Genomic DNA, 21,117 nt, shown 5'->3' with positions numbered 1-21,117 from the left:
TTATTTATTTTTATTTATTTAAAAACATTTTATATACCGGCATTCGTTGTGGACATCATGTCGGTTTACAGTCAACAAGTTAAGTTTGGAAAATTACATTTTAACAGGGAAGTTCAAACTGGGAGAGGGGGTAACGATAGGCAGCTAAGAAAAGACAGGGTAAACAAAACAAGGATCCTCGCGGTGAGGAGATGGATTATAACAAAACATAGTTCCTCAATATGAGAAAAGGGAGTAGACGAATTGCGGTCTACATTGGCACGGGTTGATGACTTTTTATTCTGGGTATGCTTGGTTGAACAACCATGTTTTCAATTTCTTTTTGAAGTTGTTCATACAGGGGGTCATTTTCAAAGGAGTTACGCATGTAAATGTGACATACTATCGTAGCAATTTTCAAAAGCTATTTACTCGAGTAAAGTGCACTTACTTGAGTAAATCCTATGGACAATTCAATGGCATATATTGTAGCAATTTTGAAAAGCCCACTTACTTGAGTAAAGTGTATTTACTTGAGAAAAAAACCAGTTTTGCTCGAGTAAATGCTTTTTAAAATCTACCCCACAGGGTTCAAGGCGTATGTCAGCCGGTAGTGTGTTCCAGTGGGTGGGACCTGCAATCGAGAGAGCACGGTCGCGTGTGGAGGAGAGATGGGCTGTTTTCAAGGAGGGCACAAGTAGGGTGCCTGCTTTTGCCGTTCTGGTGGGTCGACTGGACTTAGGAGTTGTAAAAGGGAGGTCTAACCAGTTGGAGTTGTGCGTGTGGATTGCTTTGTGGATTATGGTGAGTGTTTTGTAGATAATGCGAGATGTAATGGGGAGCCAGTGTAAGTCTCTGGCCCCGGAGTTCTGCTGTTGCTAGCTATGTACCAATAGCCTAGCAATGGTAGAAGTGTCAGGCCTGGATTACAGTAGGATGCTACTGCAGTGGCTTATATATGAGATCACAACTGACCTGCTGTATTAAAATAAATACATAAATGTGCCATAGATGTTTGAAAATTCACATTCAAAAATCGGGACTCTGGTTTTGACATTTTATGTAGCTGTCGTTTTCTTGCTGTGGGGACCATAATTTTCATAGGTTTACTCTGACGCTGAGGCCGTGTAAATTATTTGCTCGGAAAGCTACTATTTGTTGCACCTCGAAAGCTGCTCGTTAATACTAGCAAGGTCTATGTAGGGACTTATGCAGGGGATGGATGACTGACTCTCTTGGAGGCCCAGAATCACACAACAGGAAGAGCAGGGAAGTTGGTGGCGAATAAAGATGTAGGGAATATTTACCATCAAACTCAAGCCAGGAAAACTTTTTGTCCGATTAGAGTTCGACTGATTTTCACATATTTTTGCCCAGTTCAGATCTGGACTGGCAAACCTGGCTAAAAAATACTACAATGCGGATTCGACAAAATCTGCACTAGGTTTCCATCATATCCGGTGCAAAGTTCAATGAACCCATCAGAAATCGAGAGCTTTTCAGTTTGTCAAAATCTATAGTTGATTTCTGCCTGAAAAGTTCACTGAAACCAATTTGGAGAGCCTGCGGCATCTCTACTGGTGAATACTCACCTTTATGCAGTCGCATGGAGATAGCAGTATAGGAATTAAATTCTGGGAGAATATCAAGGTGATGGTCCCACTGTGGCTTGGTTGGATGTCATCTGATGGTGAGAGCTGGTCTTTGTACCCATTTCCTGAACATATGTGGTCTTCTTATTTATCACTACTGCAGTTGCTCAGATCAAGGCGAAGTAAAAATCTGAGTGCAGCCTGTTTTTTTTCCCCAGTGTGTTTTAAGTGGTATGTTAAATAATAAAGCCTTTCTCAAAACTCAATTACTCACTGGTTCTAGGAGGAGAGAGCATTTTGTTCACTATATTTTTTTGTTTCAACTCAATATCAGCACCAATATTCTTTTATCAAGCTGAAGAAAACAAAAGCATTGTAAAACAACTGAATATATATTTCAACAAATTAAGAAGTGAGATCTCTTTCATACAATCGTGGTGGCACACTTATTAGAATTACCTTCTACTGCCCTAAGGAAGAGCTTAATACTACAAGGCTTGTTCATAGGATGAGCCGTAAGGAAATAAAAAAAAAAAAAGAAATGGGATAATTGGACATGATTTAAGCAAGAGACTAATAACCAGTGGTTAGGATATTGCTTCAGGTTTTAAATATGTCCTTACTGCTTCTAACAGTGGGTCCATGCATTTATAATAATGACCAAAATGGGCTAAAGAAAATAAAGGAATCTGACATAAAAGAATGACTTGATTTAGATAGAAGACGGTCCAGCTTATTCGAGAGATGTATATTTGTTATTCATTTCTTCATATAATGTTTATTCTTGGACTGAATTGAAAGGGGAGAGGGTTAATGTTCACTGAACAAGATAGAGGTCAATATTCAGAAGGCATTTAGCTAAACAATTCTAAGGGGGAAAATGCTTAATAAATGAGCCCCTAAATGCTGAATTTTGAATATTTCAGTCACATAACTATCTAAAATTTAGTCAGATGGCATGGGGTATCTTTTGGAATATTTATTGGCTAACTTAGCCAGTTTTTAACTACATTTACTAAGCAAACATTTACTAAGCAGCGATATGGCGATATCTCGTGTTAAACACTGTTTATTGTGTGACATTACCATATCACACAATTTATTTAGTGTATCCCTCCTCTATGGAAATAAACTGTTTTGCATGCATTTGCATGCATATAATTGCCTAATACATGCAAAGCAGCTTATGAATAGGCAATTTGATGTGATAAAATAACGTGGCTGACTTACAAAAAAACATCAGCTGCCTTATTTTAATGAATGTGAGGGAGGTGTAGTTATTGTCGCAGGGGAGCATTGGGATGCTAGTGCTGGTCTCTGATGGTCCTGTGAGAAACGTAAAGAGCGAGATCACTGAAAACCAATGAGACATTTTAGAGGTATGGGGGGGGTTCAGGAGGTAGGAGTGGAGGTGGGGGTCCTGCTGCCCAACTAGACAATCAGGGCCTTTTTTCTGGATGGGGGATGGGATTGGGGGACCACTAGACCACAGGGATATGTTTATATTTGGACCAGGGGGGAAGGAGTGCCGAATTGACTTAATGCAGGGCAGGGGCTTTGAATGAGGGCCATTTGTCTCGGGTGCTGGGGTGCATTGGATACCTTTGCAAGGAGGTTGGGAAGGGGGTGGGGCATCGTTGCATGTTTACAAAACCCTGGGGGCTTTTATGCACATTTTTGGGCTTCAGGCTCTTTAGGCCACAGTGGCCTTGTCCGTGGTGGGCCGCCATTGTGCGCTTCGGGCAGTTTTTGTGGTGCGATATTTTATTGTGCATTTCTCCCATGATAAAAAAAAAATCACACTGCACGAATGCCACAACATTTTGTTGGGGGGGGGGGACGACTATCGTGGGATTTTCTCCTTTTGCAATAAAATATCGCTGCTTGATAAATCTCCTTATATGTTAGTTAGGTGCCTGAAAGCAGGTCTTTAGTTATCCAGCCTTGTGAGGCCGATAACCTGCCATGTAACCGGATATTTTCAAAAGATATCCCGTTAAGAGGCACTCTTCTGTTTTTTCTTTTTTTTTTGTTTTTTAAGTTTGCTCGCGGGTATCCTGACCTGATTCCCACCCACCCCCAGTATACATTTTTAACACCCTGGCTGACCGAGCCGCCCATAAAATCCCTCTGAAGGAAAAAGGTAAAGAAATTCTCGGCGCCAGCTCTCCCCCTACCTCCTCTCCCCCCCCCCCCCCCCCCCCAGTAAATAGAATAAAAAAATATGACTTCTTTGCCCTACCCCCACACCCCCGATGCTCCCTACCCTCCTCCCAGTATCTGATCGGGGCCCTCTTTGGCAGCTCCGGGATTGCAATATGCAGCGATCTCAGGTGCTTCCAGCATTGCTTTTGTAGCAGCACTGGAAATGGAAGCTTCTCAGCAGAACTGTCCAGCCCAGCTGCTTTCGGACATCTCAGTACAGCCCCGTATTTGCAGGTATATGGATCAGTGCAGAATTGACAGGGTGTTTTAGAACCTGGGCAGAGCCATCTGCGCGGGTTTTAATTTACATAGTTCTCCGCTCCCTAAAATACGAGAGTACTTTAGAGAACACGAGGTATTATGTGCACACTCGGGGAAGTTTCATCTGCTTGTACTTCCGCTTTTGCTGGGGGTGGGCTCATTCCAATATGTGTCCCCCCCCTCCACTTGACAAGACAGCTGAATATCTCCACTTGGGACGCGGCCAGGCTTGCCTTCCTGGTGGTGGGGTCCGCACGAATGTGTGGGCAGTACAGGAGGCCTGACTGTGCCTGTGCAGAGAATTTCATCGCAGAGTCTCCTACCCTCATGGGGGTCAGTATCTCAAGGGAAACAGGGGAGGTGGTGGGGTATAGAGATGGGGTGGCATTGGTGGGGAGGATGGGTGTGGGGTGTTGGAAAGTTCGGGGGATGGGGATGAGGAGGCTGGGTGGTGGTGGAGGAGGGGGGGGGGAGAGGGGAGAAGGTTGAGTGACAGCCTAACAGCACATATTGATGCCAGAAGGGGCAGCAAAGAGCCACTCGGGGGTTAACTGGAATAAAAGGAAATATGCCATTGAGGAGGTCACAGAACCTGCAACATTTAACTAAGAGCATTTTATTGGGGACCTCAAGAAGAAGGCCTGGGAGCTGCACTGCCTGGAGGGGGACTAATTGCAGCAGCTGCATGCCAGGCAGGAGGAGGCCAGTGGTAAGTTCCCTGATTGCCCATCAGGGAAATAGCAACATAGTCTGTCTATTTGCTGTTTCACAGGGCCCGCCTATTGCCCTGCAACTCAACAATACCCTGTCTCAGCAAATAACCGGAAGAATCTCTCATGTAAAGCTTCTTCCTTCTAGAGGCCATAGGCCATCGGTGGTATGGTGGACATGGTTCAACTCCTGGGGTCATGGCCTGTCAAGTCATGAAGCACTACTTTTAATGCATTTACAGGCCAACTAAAGAAGTAAGTAGGGTGTTAGAACTTACTCCAAATATATTTTCCAGGGAATCTCTAGGACTGCCTTCCGACAAGGACCCTTTGTCTTGTGACAACGTCACAGCCATTGGTGGGTTGGAATTCAAGGCACATGCTATCCAGCCACTGGGGCTACCTCACAACCTGTCAGGTTGGTGGCCCCTATGGCACACTCACACGAGTATTGTGTGTCAGTACTGGTTTATTTAATAATGGTAACAAAATAATACTCCCACACTTATGCACTGCAGGTAAACTTAACAGGAAATTCATAGTTTGGATGAAGCTCACTTCCAGTCCAGGTCATTTCACAGTAGATTCTCTTCATAGACGGCACACATACACAATTGGAGACAAGACTCCTACTTACAGATGTTGTACAAACCTTCCAGGCTTAACATCAAATTATAATAATAATACACACGAAGAGAAGAGATCATGGGTCTCAAACCTTCCTTTGGCCTCCTAGCTGTCTAAATGATGGGTGTGCCAGAACGTCCACTCCGTTTGAATCCACTGAGAACGAGTCCGGATCCAGGGCAGGGCCATACAGCAGGCTATCTGCCATCTGAAGCTGAGCAAGCCTGTGGCTCCATGCATGATACCAGCCCCCAATCAGGCAGACAAGGCCACCATAACACCTTTTTCCTTAACGGAGCCCTTTTCACTAGGTAGGCACAATGCTGTAAAGGAGCTATGCATGGCCTTGATGCCCCTTATAGGAGATGGGTGTCCCACAGCGAGGATTACATCCCATTGCCTCCACCTCTCCACTTAATGGAGTGCACTCTTACAATTTGGATGGTGCTGCACATTAAGTTCCCAGTGCACACCAACTGATGGCTTGACGCACACTTTTTTCTCTGTTCACAGACACCACCAGCTCTGGGGAGAAGGAGGCCAGAGCACCAGGCTTTTCCTGCTGGTGCAGCTGCGGTGTATGATATAGCTGGCTAGGAGCCACCACCACCACCCCAATCTGCAGAACACAGCAGCCAGCCCCTCCCCCCATCTGGCAATCCTGCGCCAGAACTGCTCCCATTCTCACCCCCACTTTCACCACAGTGATTCCACCACATTTTCCTCAGGGACTTCAGGAAGCAGGTCCTGATGGTTTCCAGCCATTGACTGGGAGAGGGAGTTGAGCTTCTCACTGAAACATCCTCTCCTTGCATCTGACCAGCATCCCATCACTGCAGAGGCTGGCTCTCCATCTGGAGCTGTGGCTCCATGCCAAGAGGCCCAGGATCTGGCAGCTGTGGCTGTAGCTCTCTGGATGATTTGGGAAGATGTCTGTGAAATGGGTGTGAACCTCAGGAGGCTGGCAGATGTGGTGGTGTGGTTCAAGCAGGCATGAGATGTCAACCATAGCCCCCCTGCCCCTTAGGCATATTACGACCAGTCCTTCTGAGGTTCTTTCGACCTTTTATTTATGTGTTTAGTTATTTCTCTAGTGTTTACTATCCTTGCCCCCTTTAAAAAAATGTTTGTTAAATAATAATATTTTAATATAAAAGTATTTTATTATTTTCCTTTAGTGTGTGGCTTCTTCTTTTGATTGCTATGTACCATTTCATCCCGAGTCCCTTTCATCACAGCCTACTGCATTCGCTCTCACACCCATACACTGGCCTGCATGTATATAGGCATGCAGCCATTTCCTAAAACCTTTATCCTCTATTCATCTTCTCTTACAGCTGCCTCAGTTTAGTTCTTGCTTAATTAAGTAATCATCTTATATCTAGCTCCAGAGCTTTAAGTCATCACTTAAGTCTGACCTCTTCAAAGTGCCAGAGATGTGAATGAGGCTAAACCATATACAGTGGTTAGAGCCTACAGGGGAAACATCTTGTCTGCTTCACCACTATACACATCACACAACGGGGAGACAAGGAGCTATGCAGATAGGAGCTCTTTTATTTATTTTATTTATTTATTTATTTAAGGGTTTTAAATACCGCGGCACGTTGGGAAACATCACCTCGGTTTACAGAGAACATTAAATTAGCAACAAGCTTTACAATCCACATCAGTTTACAATGAACATTAAATTAGCAACAATCAAGCTCTAATCATCCACCTCTAGCTCCCTAAAGCTGGTTATGTCAATGAAAGTAATAAGGCACAAATTCAGTCTTACCCTATGATGATGAAGGCCAACCTGGAGTTCAACAGATGGCTGATGAAACTACATGCCCAATCCTCACCATCTCTTTACTTTCACTGACTCTACTCCCATGTAGGGCCCAGCTAATCACCAAAATGTTCTTACAGCCGGAAATTCTTTCATAGCCATTCCAAAACTAACATCTCTGGAAGCCCTCCCATGCCAATGGAGGTCAGCCTATTAGTACAGAGGTTCCCCCTGAACTATGTCATGGGAAGCTTGCTGGGCAGACTGGATGGACCATGTATGTTATGTTATGTTATTTAACCCACATGTAGGCAAAAGGCATATTTGAATGCATCTCATTAAAGCTTCCAGCTGTGAACTATCAAGGGGTCCTAGATGTTACCATTACCTCATCCCCTCACGCTACTGCAGCCTTTATAATGGAGAATGACCCAGACAAAGAACCCTTCAGAACATGAAGGAAATCACCCAAAACAAGGTCAAAACTGTCTGCTCACTCAGCTGCTTCCCATCTAGACATAAATTACCCTACATGGCATATATAAGGTAGATACAGTAAAGAAAATACATAGAACCCATAAAGTAACAAAGAAGTGTATTTTGTTTTGTGGTAATTAATCAATCTCTCTGATTAAATACCAGCTATAGAGGGGAAAAGCTAAGGCCAGCAAAAGATAGGAAAAGGTTTATGCTAATTAGTTAATCATTAACACATGCCATAGATTCCTTACACCCAATATTTTGCATATTAACCAATGCTACACAAATATATAAGAAAATAATATGCATATATCACATCTAAAAAAGGCATTGTATGCAGGTCCACAGTATAAATGTACATGTGTACAGGTTCCATGCTAAGTAATTCTATTTTATGAAAACTACATGTGTAAATTTCATGTGTGTACAACCTGCTCCCTTATATTAATAATAACATATTATATAATTATAATGCAGATATATAAGGACAGGTCTCATTACCTATCTTCCTAACTGCGTCATACCTGGAGGAAAAGGAACCCTGCTTAGGAAGCCTACTTCCACCCATAGGAGGTGGACCTTCTTGTCAGGGAGGTCATGAAAATCCAGAACATTCTGTATGGGAAGGAGTACAGGAAGGTGGCATCCTACAGAAAAGAGAAGACCTGGGAGAAAATTCACCATAAAGTGAATGCTATCTTCCACAGTAACAGAAGTGTGCAAAACTACAGTCAAAGGTGGCGAGACCTTAGACACAAGGTCAAGGAAAAACAGGCCAGAATGTACCCATCAGCCTGGAAGCCTTCACCCAAGCAGAAAGGATGATCCTGAGAATCATTTCAGAGACTTAAGTGAGAGGGGTGGGTGAGCTAGATTCTTCATACTCTCAAGGGTCTCAAGTTAACAGTTTTTGTACGAAAGACATATAAGTTCTTGTATATAGTACCTACAATAAAATTTCTAACTAAATATATATGTCTTTCGTATACATGGATATAGATATGTAGCACAAAAATGGAAGTAAATATTGGAAAATGTGCACCCCTCAAAAAAACACTCAAACCATTTTCATAAATATATCAAAGCTTTTTAAAATAAATATATAAATGTCTTTTATTAACAATGGGTAATTTTTTAATAGTTAATTATTAAATTTGGATGAAAAAAAAACAGTTTCTAACGCTACCACTGCAGCTGTCATGCAAACATAACACTTTCTAGTATTGCTACAAAGGCAGACTACAAATTCTAGTCATCACTGGCAAAAAACATCTTTGTGAAAAATCATGTGACACTAAATTCAACTGTGATTAAAGGCATCAAAATAACTGTTTATATACAATACCTGAATGTAATCCACTTCGAAATGTCAGAAAAATAGGAAATAAATAAGTTTGTGTGTATAAATAAATAAATAAATAAACAAATATATCCAAAATAGACAAAAAAAATATTTAAACAGCCAGTCCCCACTCACTACACATATAATATCACTATTGTAGGAACCCAGAAAAACTTTTTAAATTATCTTTTCTTTTTATTATATATAACACAATATTCAAGCATAATAAGAACACGTCTTTCCATAAAAAATACATTAAAAATGTTTTTCAAATTTTTAAATACCCATTTTTTATGGATTAATATCCAAGAAATAATCCACTCTTCTGCTTACAATATTTTTGAAACAAATAACTCTTTTACTAAGGTATAAATTCTCCAAATAAATTCAATCACAGAGGCTAATAATATCACATCTTCTTCAGGTATATAGTGTCCCAGAGTCTCATGACAACAACATTTTTCAAAGTTTTCAAAAAACACGGTCTTAAGGCTGTCTTGTACCTCATAGGTGTATATATATATATATATATATATATATATAGAGAGAGAGAGAGAGAGATACACACTGATATCCCATTGTATGCCCTCCTTTGTTTCTCTCTCCTACACCCTCTTATACCTCCGTTATGCTGTTATTTTCTCTGACCCATCCTTTTTAGGATATCTGACTTACTCAGCTCCACACGGCTGTTTACCCTCTCTCATGACAACGTTGTATAGCTTAAGGTTTATTGTTGTGCTAGCATTATGACCCCCCCCATCATAATTGCTCTCTTTAAGATATTTTTTATTAATTTAGTTGTCTAAAATACCCTGTTTATTCTCCCTGTTCTTATATACATCTATACCCATGGTTTTTGTTGCTTAGATCTATTAATTATACGTATATCTCATGTATTTTTGTTTTCATATTTTGTCTATTGTTCTCTGTAAGGGCGATGCCCACAAGTTATTAGTTGTATGTAAACCGATACGATGTGCAAACGGCTATCGGTATATAAAAGACCCCAAATAAATAAAATAAATAAAAAATAAGGTGAGGGGAGGGCGAAAGAAAGTTCCCTCCGAGGCCGCTCCGATTTCGGAGCGGCCTCGGAGGGAATGGAGACAGGCTGCGCGGCTCGGTGCGCGCAGGCTGCCCAAAATTGGCAGCCTTTCGCACGCCGATCCCGGATTTTAATGGATATGTGCGGCTACGCACGTATCTATTGAAATCCCGCGTACTCTTGTTCGCGCCTGGTGCGCGAACAAAAGTACGCGTTCGCGCTAAATTATAAAATCTACCCCAGCATACCCAAATATATCAAATAGTGGCTATTTGAATGGTTTGAAAGATATACCAGTAAACCAATTGAGCTATGCTTGTGTGATCACTAAGGTTTTCTGGAATACATTGAGTGTATTTTGGGCAGATTTTGTGATTAATAACTATCTTTGCAACACACAAAGCGAGCCATTTGTAGTCACATAATAGACCAAAATTTGAAAGCATTCCTCACTCTAAAAAGCCCATGTACGTGAGCATATGGTCCACATGCAAGCGATGCGCATTTTAAAAGCTGGAAGATACGCACGTATACATGAGTGCGTGAGTAACAAAAACGATTTGGGAAAGGGGCGGAGCTGGGGGTGGGGCATGGGCATTCAGGGGCAGGACCAACAGTTAAGCACGTAACTCCGTATTTTAAAACCGGAGACTGCAGTGTGTGGCAGCTTGTTAGCCGCATACCTTTACTTCTGCTCCTGGTGAAGAGCAAGTCTGCAGAAATCGCATTTTAGGGCTTCCATGACAGGGTGAGGGGTCTGTGCTTGGCACATTTTAAATTTTATGTGCGTTCATGGTTGTACAGTTTAAAATTCCAGCGTATGTTCGTTCTTGTGCTCATGCACGCATGTATGGGTGCACGTGCAGTCATTTTAAAATTAGCCTGTATGAGTTTTCAAGACTCCAAAATAAAATTTGATCAGATATTTTCATGTAAAAGTGGTAGCAAAGCACAAGGAAAGGAATTTTTATTTTTCAGCATCAGCATGCTCAAAATAAGGTCATGCTTTGAAAATAAGTTCAGTAAATACCAAAATGATCAATGCTTCTGAACCCTCTACCTGTGCCTCCTACAAAGACAGTCACTTCCATAGTTCGAATTTTGGAGCCATTTACCTGGATAAATATCAATGTATGCATGCAAACTGGCTGACTGATAATTGCCTTCCCTCATGCATTGCTCTGCAAAGCTTGTACTTTTAGCTGCATTTACAGGAGGCGTTCCTGGGGAGCGGTGGGTACGCTGCTTGTTTAGGTTCGAGGAGGAAAGTAACACATGTAGATTGCATTTTCAACTCTGGAAAATACCCACACGAACAGGAGAAACAATAGGTTTGAATTTTCCCTTTGAGAACTGGTAAAAAGTCTGGGGGTTAAAAGTAGCCTCAAAGTTTGTCCTAGTGAGAATTTCCTTACCCGTCTCGCCCAAAACCAAATTCAGTTCTCGTCACTTTGCCATCAAGAAGCTTTTTTAAAGTCAGTTGCTGCATTCTAGCAGCCTTCTCCTTTGAGCTTTTGTCTGCTGCGGTAGCTCAGATGGTAAAGGCAATTAGAGTGCTGTGCTAGTTCCCTGGAGGTGCTGACGCGGTGTTCAGCACCATTTAGTGAGCAGTTTTCAAAGGTATTTCTGTGGATGAAAAGGGTTTATTTACCCGTGTAAATTGGCTGCATGTGGGTGCGTAGCTCCTCACAGCCCATGTGCTTTTTAGCTGCATTGTAGTGGAGGCGTTTCCAGGATAAGGAAAAGTCAGGAAGAAAATCTCACACATAGTTTTTGGATTTTCAAAACTGTGCATGTGGTTTTGGTCAGAAAATATTATCTGCAGAAAAAGGAGGCACAAAGCTCTGCTGGTCCTTCTTCCTTGGACAGCTTTCGAAAGTAGAAGTATGCACAAGCTTTTCCTTTCAAAACTGATGCAAAAACAAAGACCATGCAGGAAAAGTACTTTGCAGCAGTGCAGGCAGTTTGGAACTTGCCCCCCAGAGTGTTTTTTTCTCTCAGTTAATTTCTTTTGGACCAGCTGATCCCCAATGCCGCTATACGTCTATGCATGGTCAACTGTACCACTTACTTGTTCTCCGATAATTTCCATAACCTTTGTTTTAAATTTCATCTACATTTAAAGCATCAGAGCCTTCTGTGGGTGGCCAAAAAAAAAAAATCATTCTCTGTGACTCCAAAAGTATAATTTATTGGAAGAAAACAAAATAGCTGTCGAGCCTTTGGTCTCCTTCTTCATGCTTTTCATATTCTCATCGTGCTCATATCCGCCAGTTCTAAACTGGTAGCCAGAGGCATGTCAAACACAAGAAGAGTGCAGAAAAGGAGGCCAAGGACCCAGTGATCACTCACTTGACTCCACGTTAGTTATATTTCATTTGAATTCTTTAGAAAACATTTCGAAATTAACTTTTGTTATGACATAGGATGTATTGCTGTTGAAACAAAACAAATCTAACATTTTATCGGAAGTGCGGAATATAAATAAGTATTGGTGGGTTAACTGACAAGGTGCAGGAGCTATGCCAGCAAAGTTGGGGGAGAATGTGACTGCCTACGCATATTGATCTGGTAGCTTTACTGGTTGAAGGAAGAAAGATAGAAAAGCTATAGAGTGGGTAGCCTCTTTCTTTCACTACACGCAGTTCTTTTTCTCAGCGTTTCCTTGCAAATCTTAAGAACATGGATGCACTGTCAGAAATCATCCTTCTCTCTTGATGCATTTAATTTAGGAACATCACTGCCTTAGAATAAAGATCCTGGGGGACTGTTATTACTGTGTGTCTGGGCTCCCTGAACCTCGCCAAGACCATGCACACTGCTGTGTTGAGATGGGTCTCAGCATGATCAAGACCATCAGGTAAATATTTGCTTTGTTCTCTTTGTGTATCTTTTGTCCGCCTCCCATACTTTCTTATTTTTGTCTCTGGTTGGAAAACCGGCATGTTACTTTGTAGATGTATAAGCTTGATAAGAGTATAGGATACCACGGTATTTCTCAACCCTGACTACTGTTCCACTGAAAGCTTTTTTTGTTTCTGTTTTAACACTTTAACATCCTAAATTCCTCCAACACATGTTTTCGAGTCCACTTACTGAGCCTACGGATTTTCCTCTTTCTTCCTGTCAGTGGCAAGGGCCAAATTCCTCTGGAAGTAGTTTCCTGGTGGCAAGCTCAGATGGTTCCCTCCTTGAAGCATTTCACAGAAAAACAAAGGATCAATAAGTCATTAATGGGGCTTTGCCAGTGTGTACTCCAGCAGGCAGTTTCTATCGCCTGATACAAGAATGTGCACGTAGGGCAGTGGCTGTGCTTCTAGCCCTTCCTGGGAGAGATTCTTGCTCCTTTCGTGTAATTTTGTGAACCAAAATTCTAGGCACATGCAGGCAACATAAGCGCTGCAACAAAGGTTTTGCCAGCACTCTGGCCATGCAAGGCAGTGCTTCTGATTATGAGGATGCCAGAGACATTTAGGGGGCCAATAGCCCACGTAGTTCCAAAGTACGGGGGTGCCTTCGGCATGCGTGCCTTACTCTAATTTTCAGAGATACTACCTGCGGTGCCCGGCTGGCCTCACATTTTCAAAGCACACTCGGAGGCCGATGCAGGTAGCTGAGTATTAAAACATCGTGCACTTGATTTCAGCGCACAGTTTTGACGCTCAGCTTAAAAAAATCTCTTAACTCCCGGTGCATTGAGCTAATGCTGTGCAAATGCTTTGAGAGTGAAAAAAACTCTCTTAAACTTTAAAACGGGCATTTGGCACAGGCTGAATGTACATTTTAACTCAAGAAGAGGGGGAAGGCATCCCTGACAGGCCATTATCTGGGTAAGTGGCCATAGCCACTGCCACCAATTAGGTAGATAACTGCTGATTTATCCGGCTATCTGGCAGCAGGAAGCAGCTGCCAGATAGCCAGATAAGTCAGTACTTATCTAGCTATTTGGCATGGGTCACCACTACTTATTCAGCTAAGGTACTATAGCTCGATAAGTACTGACTTATAGCTGGATATATGAATATTATCTGACTAAGTGGCATTGACGGCTGCTGCGACGTACCCAGATAAATCAGTGCTTAACCGATTAAATGGCGGCAGGTGTTCCTCACTTATTGTTTTGCTGTTTTTTACCTTTATTTTTTCATTGTTTTTGTAATGCTGGAACTCTGACCCAGAAGTTAAAGTTCCAGCACTAAAAAAGGTGCGCTGGCCAAACACAGTTTCTCTGCCTCGGAGAGTACTGCTTAATGCCCTCATTTGCATGGCATTTCCATGTGAAGGCACTAAGCAGCGCTCCCATTTAGGGAATGTAAAATTCCTTGCACCATCTGCAGAAAGCTTTGTGCACCTTTCTGTGTCAGCCTGACATTTTTTACTGCCAGAAGGGATATGGGAAAATTACCCTCAGTCTTCTAGGGGAGAGCTCACCAGTCACCTGTGGAGAGGCATCATCACGTCCTCTTGTTTTGCGCTCTAGCGTCCTTCTGGCTTTGGCCACTGTCTTATCGCAGGGTTTCACCGCCTTGAATCAGTCACGATCACTCTGAGTTCTTTGCCCTTAATCAGTGAATATCAGTTCCCTCCCCTCCCCTCTTGTTTGGATTTCTGCATCCTAAATGCATGACACTGCACTTTTTTCATTGACTCTTAACTGCCAAGCATTCATGCATTCCTCAAGCCTTCTTAGATCACTCCTCCTTCTGCCTGCTCCCTTAGCAAACTTTAGTGTCATCTAGTAAGAAAGCAAACTTTTCCTTCTGTTGCCTCTGTAATATTGCTTACAAAGATGTTGAATTGAACCAGCCCCAGGACAAATGCTCGAGGCACTCTACTAATCATCTTTCTTTCCTCAGGGTGAATTTCTTTTACCATTTCTCTCCGTGGTGTATCCTTTAGACTATTTTTAAACTATTACCATATTTTCTCTCCCTCTACTTCTTCTGCAGCTTGGTGCTCTCTCCCTCTCTTTTATCTCTGCTATTCCTTAAGTTACTGGGACATGGATGTGGGAGCTGCTACCAATCTCTTAGGTCTTGTCAGCCACTGATATAATCTCTTGGGTCTGCACAGATCCACAGAGCGTCTGGTGAGGAGAAATCCCCACATCCTCTCACTCTATTCCCTGAGACAGCTGAGCAAGTTCAAGTCTGGAGGAGGCTACAAAATTTAGCATTTTATGAAAATAAAGAATACTCGAATCATTAAGGGGAAAACCAACATGTTCTATCCTCCCAGCCTCAGACATTCCGTAGACAGGGTTGATGCAAGACATTAGGAACCTTAGGGGATCTATATAGCCTTGGGCCCCTCCTCCTCGGCCCCCACCCTCCCTACACACAATTAAAAATTATTTGTTTACAATAAGACTTTATATGAAAAAGGACAAAGTACAGTCTTCTGAGATAAAAAAAATATCACTTATAGCAACATATATGCTATATTTGTACGCACTGCTATAGTGCCAACTAGAAAACCCTGCAAGAAAAGCAAAAAAATCCACTTGGAATCCAGATGGTATTAGGCCTATTGTAATGCTTCTTGGGCGTGGGCTTAGCGCTCAGAAAGCTATCGTTATCGGAATTACAATTACAATATAGTAACTCCCATACCATGCCTAGCACTCAAACTGTAACAATCCTATCTATGAAAAGGCAGCACAGAAAAAGGCCATAAAACACCAGTACACCTGGGCATCCCCAGCGATTATGGGGATGGAAATGATTTTAAATTCTATGAACAATTCAACATCCCAAATTGATCCATTACCTTCTACTTTGATAAAAAAAAAAAAAAGAAAGTACTTAAGACTTGCTGTACCTCTCATATCTATAGTTAATAGCACTCTCACGGAGGGCTCCATCTTTCCACTACCGAAGCAATCCTCAGTTCGTCCCATTCTAAAATAGAAGTCTTTGAATCCCCCGGAACTCAAGAGCTATCGTCCCATCTCTAATCCGCTATTTGCGTCTAAAATAATAGAACCGGCGATTTTTCTTCAACTAAGTAATTTTGTGGAAAAAGTTAATGCTCTCCATCCCAAGCAATTGGGTTTTTGTACAGGCTTTATACAGGGACAGCTTTATTAGCCCTGATTAATGAGGTTAGAATTAATATTGACTGTGTTAAAACTGTTCTACTTGTGCCTATAGATATGAGTTCTTCTTTTGATGCAGTAGATCATAGTCTTCTTCCAGATACAAAAGCTTGGAATTGCTGATATAGTTGAAAATTGGTTTAGGTCATTACTAGAAAATCGTCATTTCTTTTTCAATTGGGAACATGAAATTGAATCTGAAAACAGTTACCTGTGGGCTACCTCAAGGTCTGATTTCATCCCTTTTACTTTTTAATTTGTTTTTTTCACTCCATTACCTGAATTAATTCAGGGACCAGGTTGTATGTGCTGTATATACACAGATGATATTCAAGTGTTAGCAGCTTTTAACTCAGAATCTACTCCAGACCTGGAAAAGTTAATTGCCTGTCATGATAAAATTGCAAAATGCTTGTATGATTATAAACTCGTAGTGAATCCTCAAAAATCTGAAGCTATTTGGTTTGGAAGACATAATTCTTACATAAAACTAGTCCCTTGTATACAAAATACTTTTATTCCTCTTGTCAAAGTCATCAAAATATTGGGAATGAACCTAGATAATGGTGCTGTTAATGCCAAACAAATCTCTTTGCTGTCTAGATCAGTGTTGTATAATTTACGTATGATTCACAGAACTGTTCCTTTATTAACATGAAATGTTCTGAAATGTTTGTCCAGCTCTTTGAAACTTTCCAAAATCAACTACTGTAATTCTATGTTGGTATTATAGAAGTAAATCTTAGGCAAATTCAACTGTTACAAAATACCACAGCCAGAATCATCTTCAGAAAATTTGATTATGTATCCCCTTTGCTATTTGAATTACACTGGCTTCCAGTACATTACAGAATTATTTTTAAAATTCTTTGTCTTACCTATAAGGCTATAACTTGGGGCAAACCAAACTGCTTGGCTAATTTATTACTCCCTTATAGGCAACAAGAGTCTTAAGATTTGCTCAGAAGCAATTGTTAAGAATTCGCTTGCCCTGTGAAATCAGGTTAGAAGAAACTAGAGAAAGGACTTTTCAGTTTCAGGTGCCAACTATCTGGAATAATTTACCTCTTGACTTACGTACTGAAAATGATTATCTGAAATTTAGGAAGTTAGTTAAACTTGGATTTTTCAATCATTTTTGAAAAATAATTTGTTTACCTTATTGATATTATGTTTTTTAGCTTTTTCTCTGCGTTAATACTCTGTAGTCTTGCCCTGTCTGATGTTATCAGCTGTTTGTGCTGTAATTATGTTTAGCATTGTTTGTTCTATATGTTTTTATATTTTTGGGTGGAAGTTGTTCTATATGTTTTACTTGTAATTTCATGTAATTTATTGTTACTTTTATTGTAAACTGTTTTGAATTTTATAGCAAATCAGTATCAAAAATTAAATATACCATAACCTCCGATTAGGAAAACAGAATAAGCCTGGATGTTACAGATCCCTACACAGGAGCAACATGCTAGCATGCAAGTGCAGCTGACCAAGGTAGAAAGGGGTAGAATCCATTTCGTCAGTGGCATCTGGAGCAGCCAGAATACTTCTCACTTACCACAGTCAGACATGCAGAACATAGATAGATTCTCATCAAATACAGAATAAAGAAACAATAAAATATAAATAGAAACATGCAGACAGAAACTGAACTGGATACCACAACAAGCCAGACTGTGATGTAAATTTTAAGACGTGCACAGGTGCACATATGCATGCATTTGCCGGCACGCGCACATGGATGCGGCAATTTTATAACATTCACGTGTATATGCGCGTGTATGCACAAGTGATATAGCATCGCCTTACGCGCGTATATGTGCGCACGATTCTATATTGACACTCGCATTTGCAGGCAAATGCTGCCTTGTGCACGTAAGTGGGGGGAGTTTTAATAGCTATGCGCACTGACGCAATAGCCCTTTTTCCCAGTTCACTCCTAGTTCGCCCCAGTAAAGGAGAGCACATCCTAATCCACCTAGCTAACTTGTCTCCCTTTTACCATATTACCCCTGATCCTTAAAGCCCTGCTGACTAGCATATTTTTTTTTTTCACATGACTAACAAACCATCCATAGCAGAAGTAAAGTTATGTGGTAGGGGATCCTGGCGTGCTTGTGCACATAACTACTTACGCACTGGATTCATGCTACAGACCCGCCCTGCCCATGTCCCGCCCATTCCCCGGACAGTCTATGTCCACGCACCACTCCTCTTTGGCAAAAATATTTTTGTGCACATAACAGGAGATATGTGTGTGGCAGCGGGCCTTTTAAAATCCGCGTGGCATGCTTAGGTCCGAGTCACACGCATATCTCCCAGCTTTGGCACATACAAGGCTTTTAAAATCAACCAGTGTGTGTGCAGTGCAACAATGGAAAAACAAAACAGCACTATTCCTCATAAAACATCAAACAATTAAATCAGGAAATAAAAATCATCATTTATAATAGTAAAATAATACTTATAAAAAAAAATAAACATTTACAAACAACTGATAAATAGAATAACATCCAATAATTACAATAATTAAAAACGCATAGAAATAATTTTAAAACATTTTCCAAACACTAATAAAATATTTCATATCAGCACATATCAAACAACATTCAATAATTTAAAAAAATATGAATAAGAAAAATCTCCCGCTCTCCATACCTGGGAATCCTGAGATTGTCATGGATTAGTGGGATAGGGATCAGAGGGGGATTTTGCACACTCACCCACACATGCTGTCTCACTCACACATACTCCCCTTTTGTGTAAGCACAAGCAAAGATGAGCAGCTGCCTCCTCCTCCAGCACACAGGAATCCTCTTTCTTCAGGCGTCAGGGCCAATTCTGGTCTGCCTCCTGGTCCTCCTCCTCCTTTTAGTGTGTTCACGGTCCCTGCTGCCTCCTGCTCCTTCCAGCATAGCAGCGATAACATCTCCTTCTTCCCACCCATCCAGCATCACATCCTCTTTTGGGCCTGGGCAGGTGGGAAGAAAGAGATGTCATCACCGCACTGCCTCCAGGACCATAGCGTTCTAGGTGGCCACCTTATACACCTAGTGCTTCCACTGGCCCTGAAGTTAGGGAACAGTTCTTAGTAGGAAAATTCTGTACTGTACTACCAGCTGCTTCAATTGAAATAAAACTGATCACGAAAAAGAGGACAGCTGAAAGTGGAAATCTGGTCAGTAATGGGAGAAACTAGTGCCCAAGTTAATCTAGCATGGAAAGTTTAAGATTCATTCTTCAGCACTAGCTGGAGTTAGGCAGCAAAGCTCAGTAATTAATAGAATGGTCCTTTGAAAGAGTGACCTGAGCTGGTAACCTTTGAAGCCTTACCAAGAATTCTCTCAATGCATGTGATGTACTGTTAGGATTAGTTATGTACTTCAGTTGTCCATGCTATGTCAGATATCCCAGTTGTACGATCTTTGTATCCTAAAAGAAAACTACTATTCAAGCCACTATTCAAACTTTGAAATAGAAACTTAAAATATAGAATAGTCTCAAATTCCAAGATAAGATCAAGGAAATTGAGCATGATGATTACTTGTGGCTAACATTCAGACACATTTGTGGCTAACATTCAGGCACATTTGTGCTATCTTTTTTTAATGGATAATTGTTTCAGGTCTATCAAGGCCTCACTGTTTTCAGTGTAGAGCTTCTATGAGCTTCTGGGATTCGATTAATCATATCACAAGAATTTTTCCTATCACTTTATTATGAAAAAAGAAAATCTAGCAGAAAATGAAGGGTGTGTTGGCACCAGAATCTGTGTATTGAATCTAAATACCAAACAGCTTGCAATTTAATGGTGACCCACTGTGTATCAAATTAGCAATACTGGGAAAAGTGAAAATCCCTCATTCTGAGCTATTTAGTGGTTCCAATTACAGTTGTGCTGGAGAAGGGAATATGAAGCCAGAGTTAAGATAGAAAATAGGTCCTTAATCTGCCAAACGAGGGAGGTAATTTGAATAATAAAAAATGAAATAGCGGATTTTTTAAACATTTAAAACAAAAAAATGAAAAGTGCTCCCAAAAGTAATGAACATTCTCTTTTGTATTCATTTTTTAATCCAGTTCGAGTCTATGGGGCAAGCAAAACTTCAGCTTTTTTTTTTTTTTGTCTAATGAAAGCTTGCCACTAAAGCCAGACAGAACAGTGCCAAGTGGAAAGAGACAAGGAAGAAGCAGGAGCAATCAAGGTCATTTTTTAAACCAGCCTATCCCCACTGGCTCCTGTATAATTTGACAATGAATTCCTCATTTTTTTTTAACCTGTAACTGTGAGCAGTCGCCATTTTGTGTTCAGACATTTCTTTGCCGGATTTCAGACAAAGAGGTTGTGTTTCTGAAGCTCTTTCTCAGAGCCAAAGAAACTTAAAGCAAGTTAGGCTGATCTGTTGCCTGTTTCCACAGTGTCACTGTGCGAGAGGAGATGCTGCAATTTAATCTGGCTGTCCCCTGTTCACTATATCATTGAACAGAGAGAAATAAGTGTGTCTCTCTCTGTGTACACTTGAAGCACAGAGATCTGTATTTATTTAACAACTGCAGTGTCTGTGACCAGTAACCACTGCACTGATCTGGTAGAAAACAAACTTTCTTTTCTTTGTTCTTTCTAAATTTCTGCATGTTAAAATAGGAGTCAATATACTGTGACTACAGTATGTATATGTGTGTATGTGTGTGTGTGTGAGACTGTCTGTATACAACCTATGTCATTTCTTAGTAGAAATCTAGATAGTAGGGATCTGCATTTATTGGAAACAAATGAGTAAAATACAACTAATGAGTCAATTTTTGTTTCATTTATGGACCCCCAAAATGAATGGAGGAGTTCCACATATTTAAGAAAAAATGTTGTCTCATTCATTTATGTTTCCCATTCAATTCTATGGCTGTGCCGAACAAGTAAGCAACAGGTGTAGGGTCTACCTGAACTGTAGCAACCAACTCTTGCCTGTGTGACATCGTAGTCTCCTGGGAGCTGAAGCAGGGCAAA

General features: G+C 41.1%; 1 protein-coding gene across 2 annotated transcripts in view; it reads left to right on the top strand.

Annotated features, from left to right (window-relative positions):
• ADCY8 (adenylate cyclase 8) overlaps positions 1 to 21,117 on the top strand; it is a 546,512-nt gene that overhangs the window by 242,738 nt on the left and 282,657 nt on the right. For both annotated transcript variants that reach the window (XM_029592041.1, XM_029592040.1), the window contains exon 5: positions 12,751 to 12,878. In XM_029592041.1, the coding sequence (XP_029447901.1) occupies positions 12,751 to 12,878 (128 nt within the window). The remainder of the gene's footprint in view (positions 1 to 12,750; positions 12,879 to 21,117) is intronic.

This window comes from Rhinatrema bivittatum, chromosome 2 (genome assembly GCF_901001135.1).
Source record: "Rhinatrema bivittatum chromosome 2, aRhiBiv1.1, whole genome shotgun sequence".
Lineage (NCBI taxonomy): Eukaryota > Metazoa > Chordata > Amphibia > Gymnophiona > Rhinatrematidae > Rhinatrema > Rhinatrema bivittatum.
The sequence above is the reverse complement of the archived record's forward strand: the minus strand, read 5'-3'. Positions and strand labels throughout refer to the sequence as shown.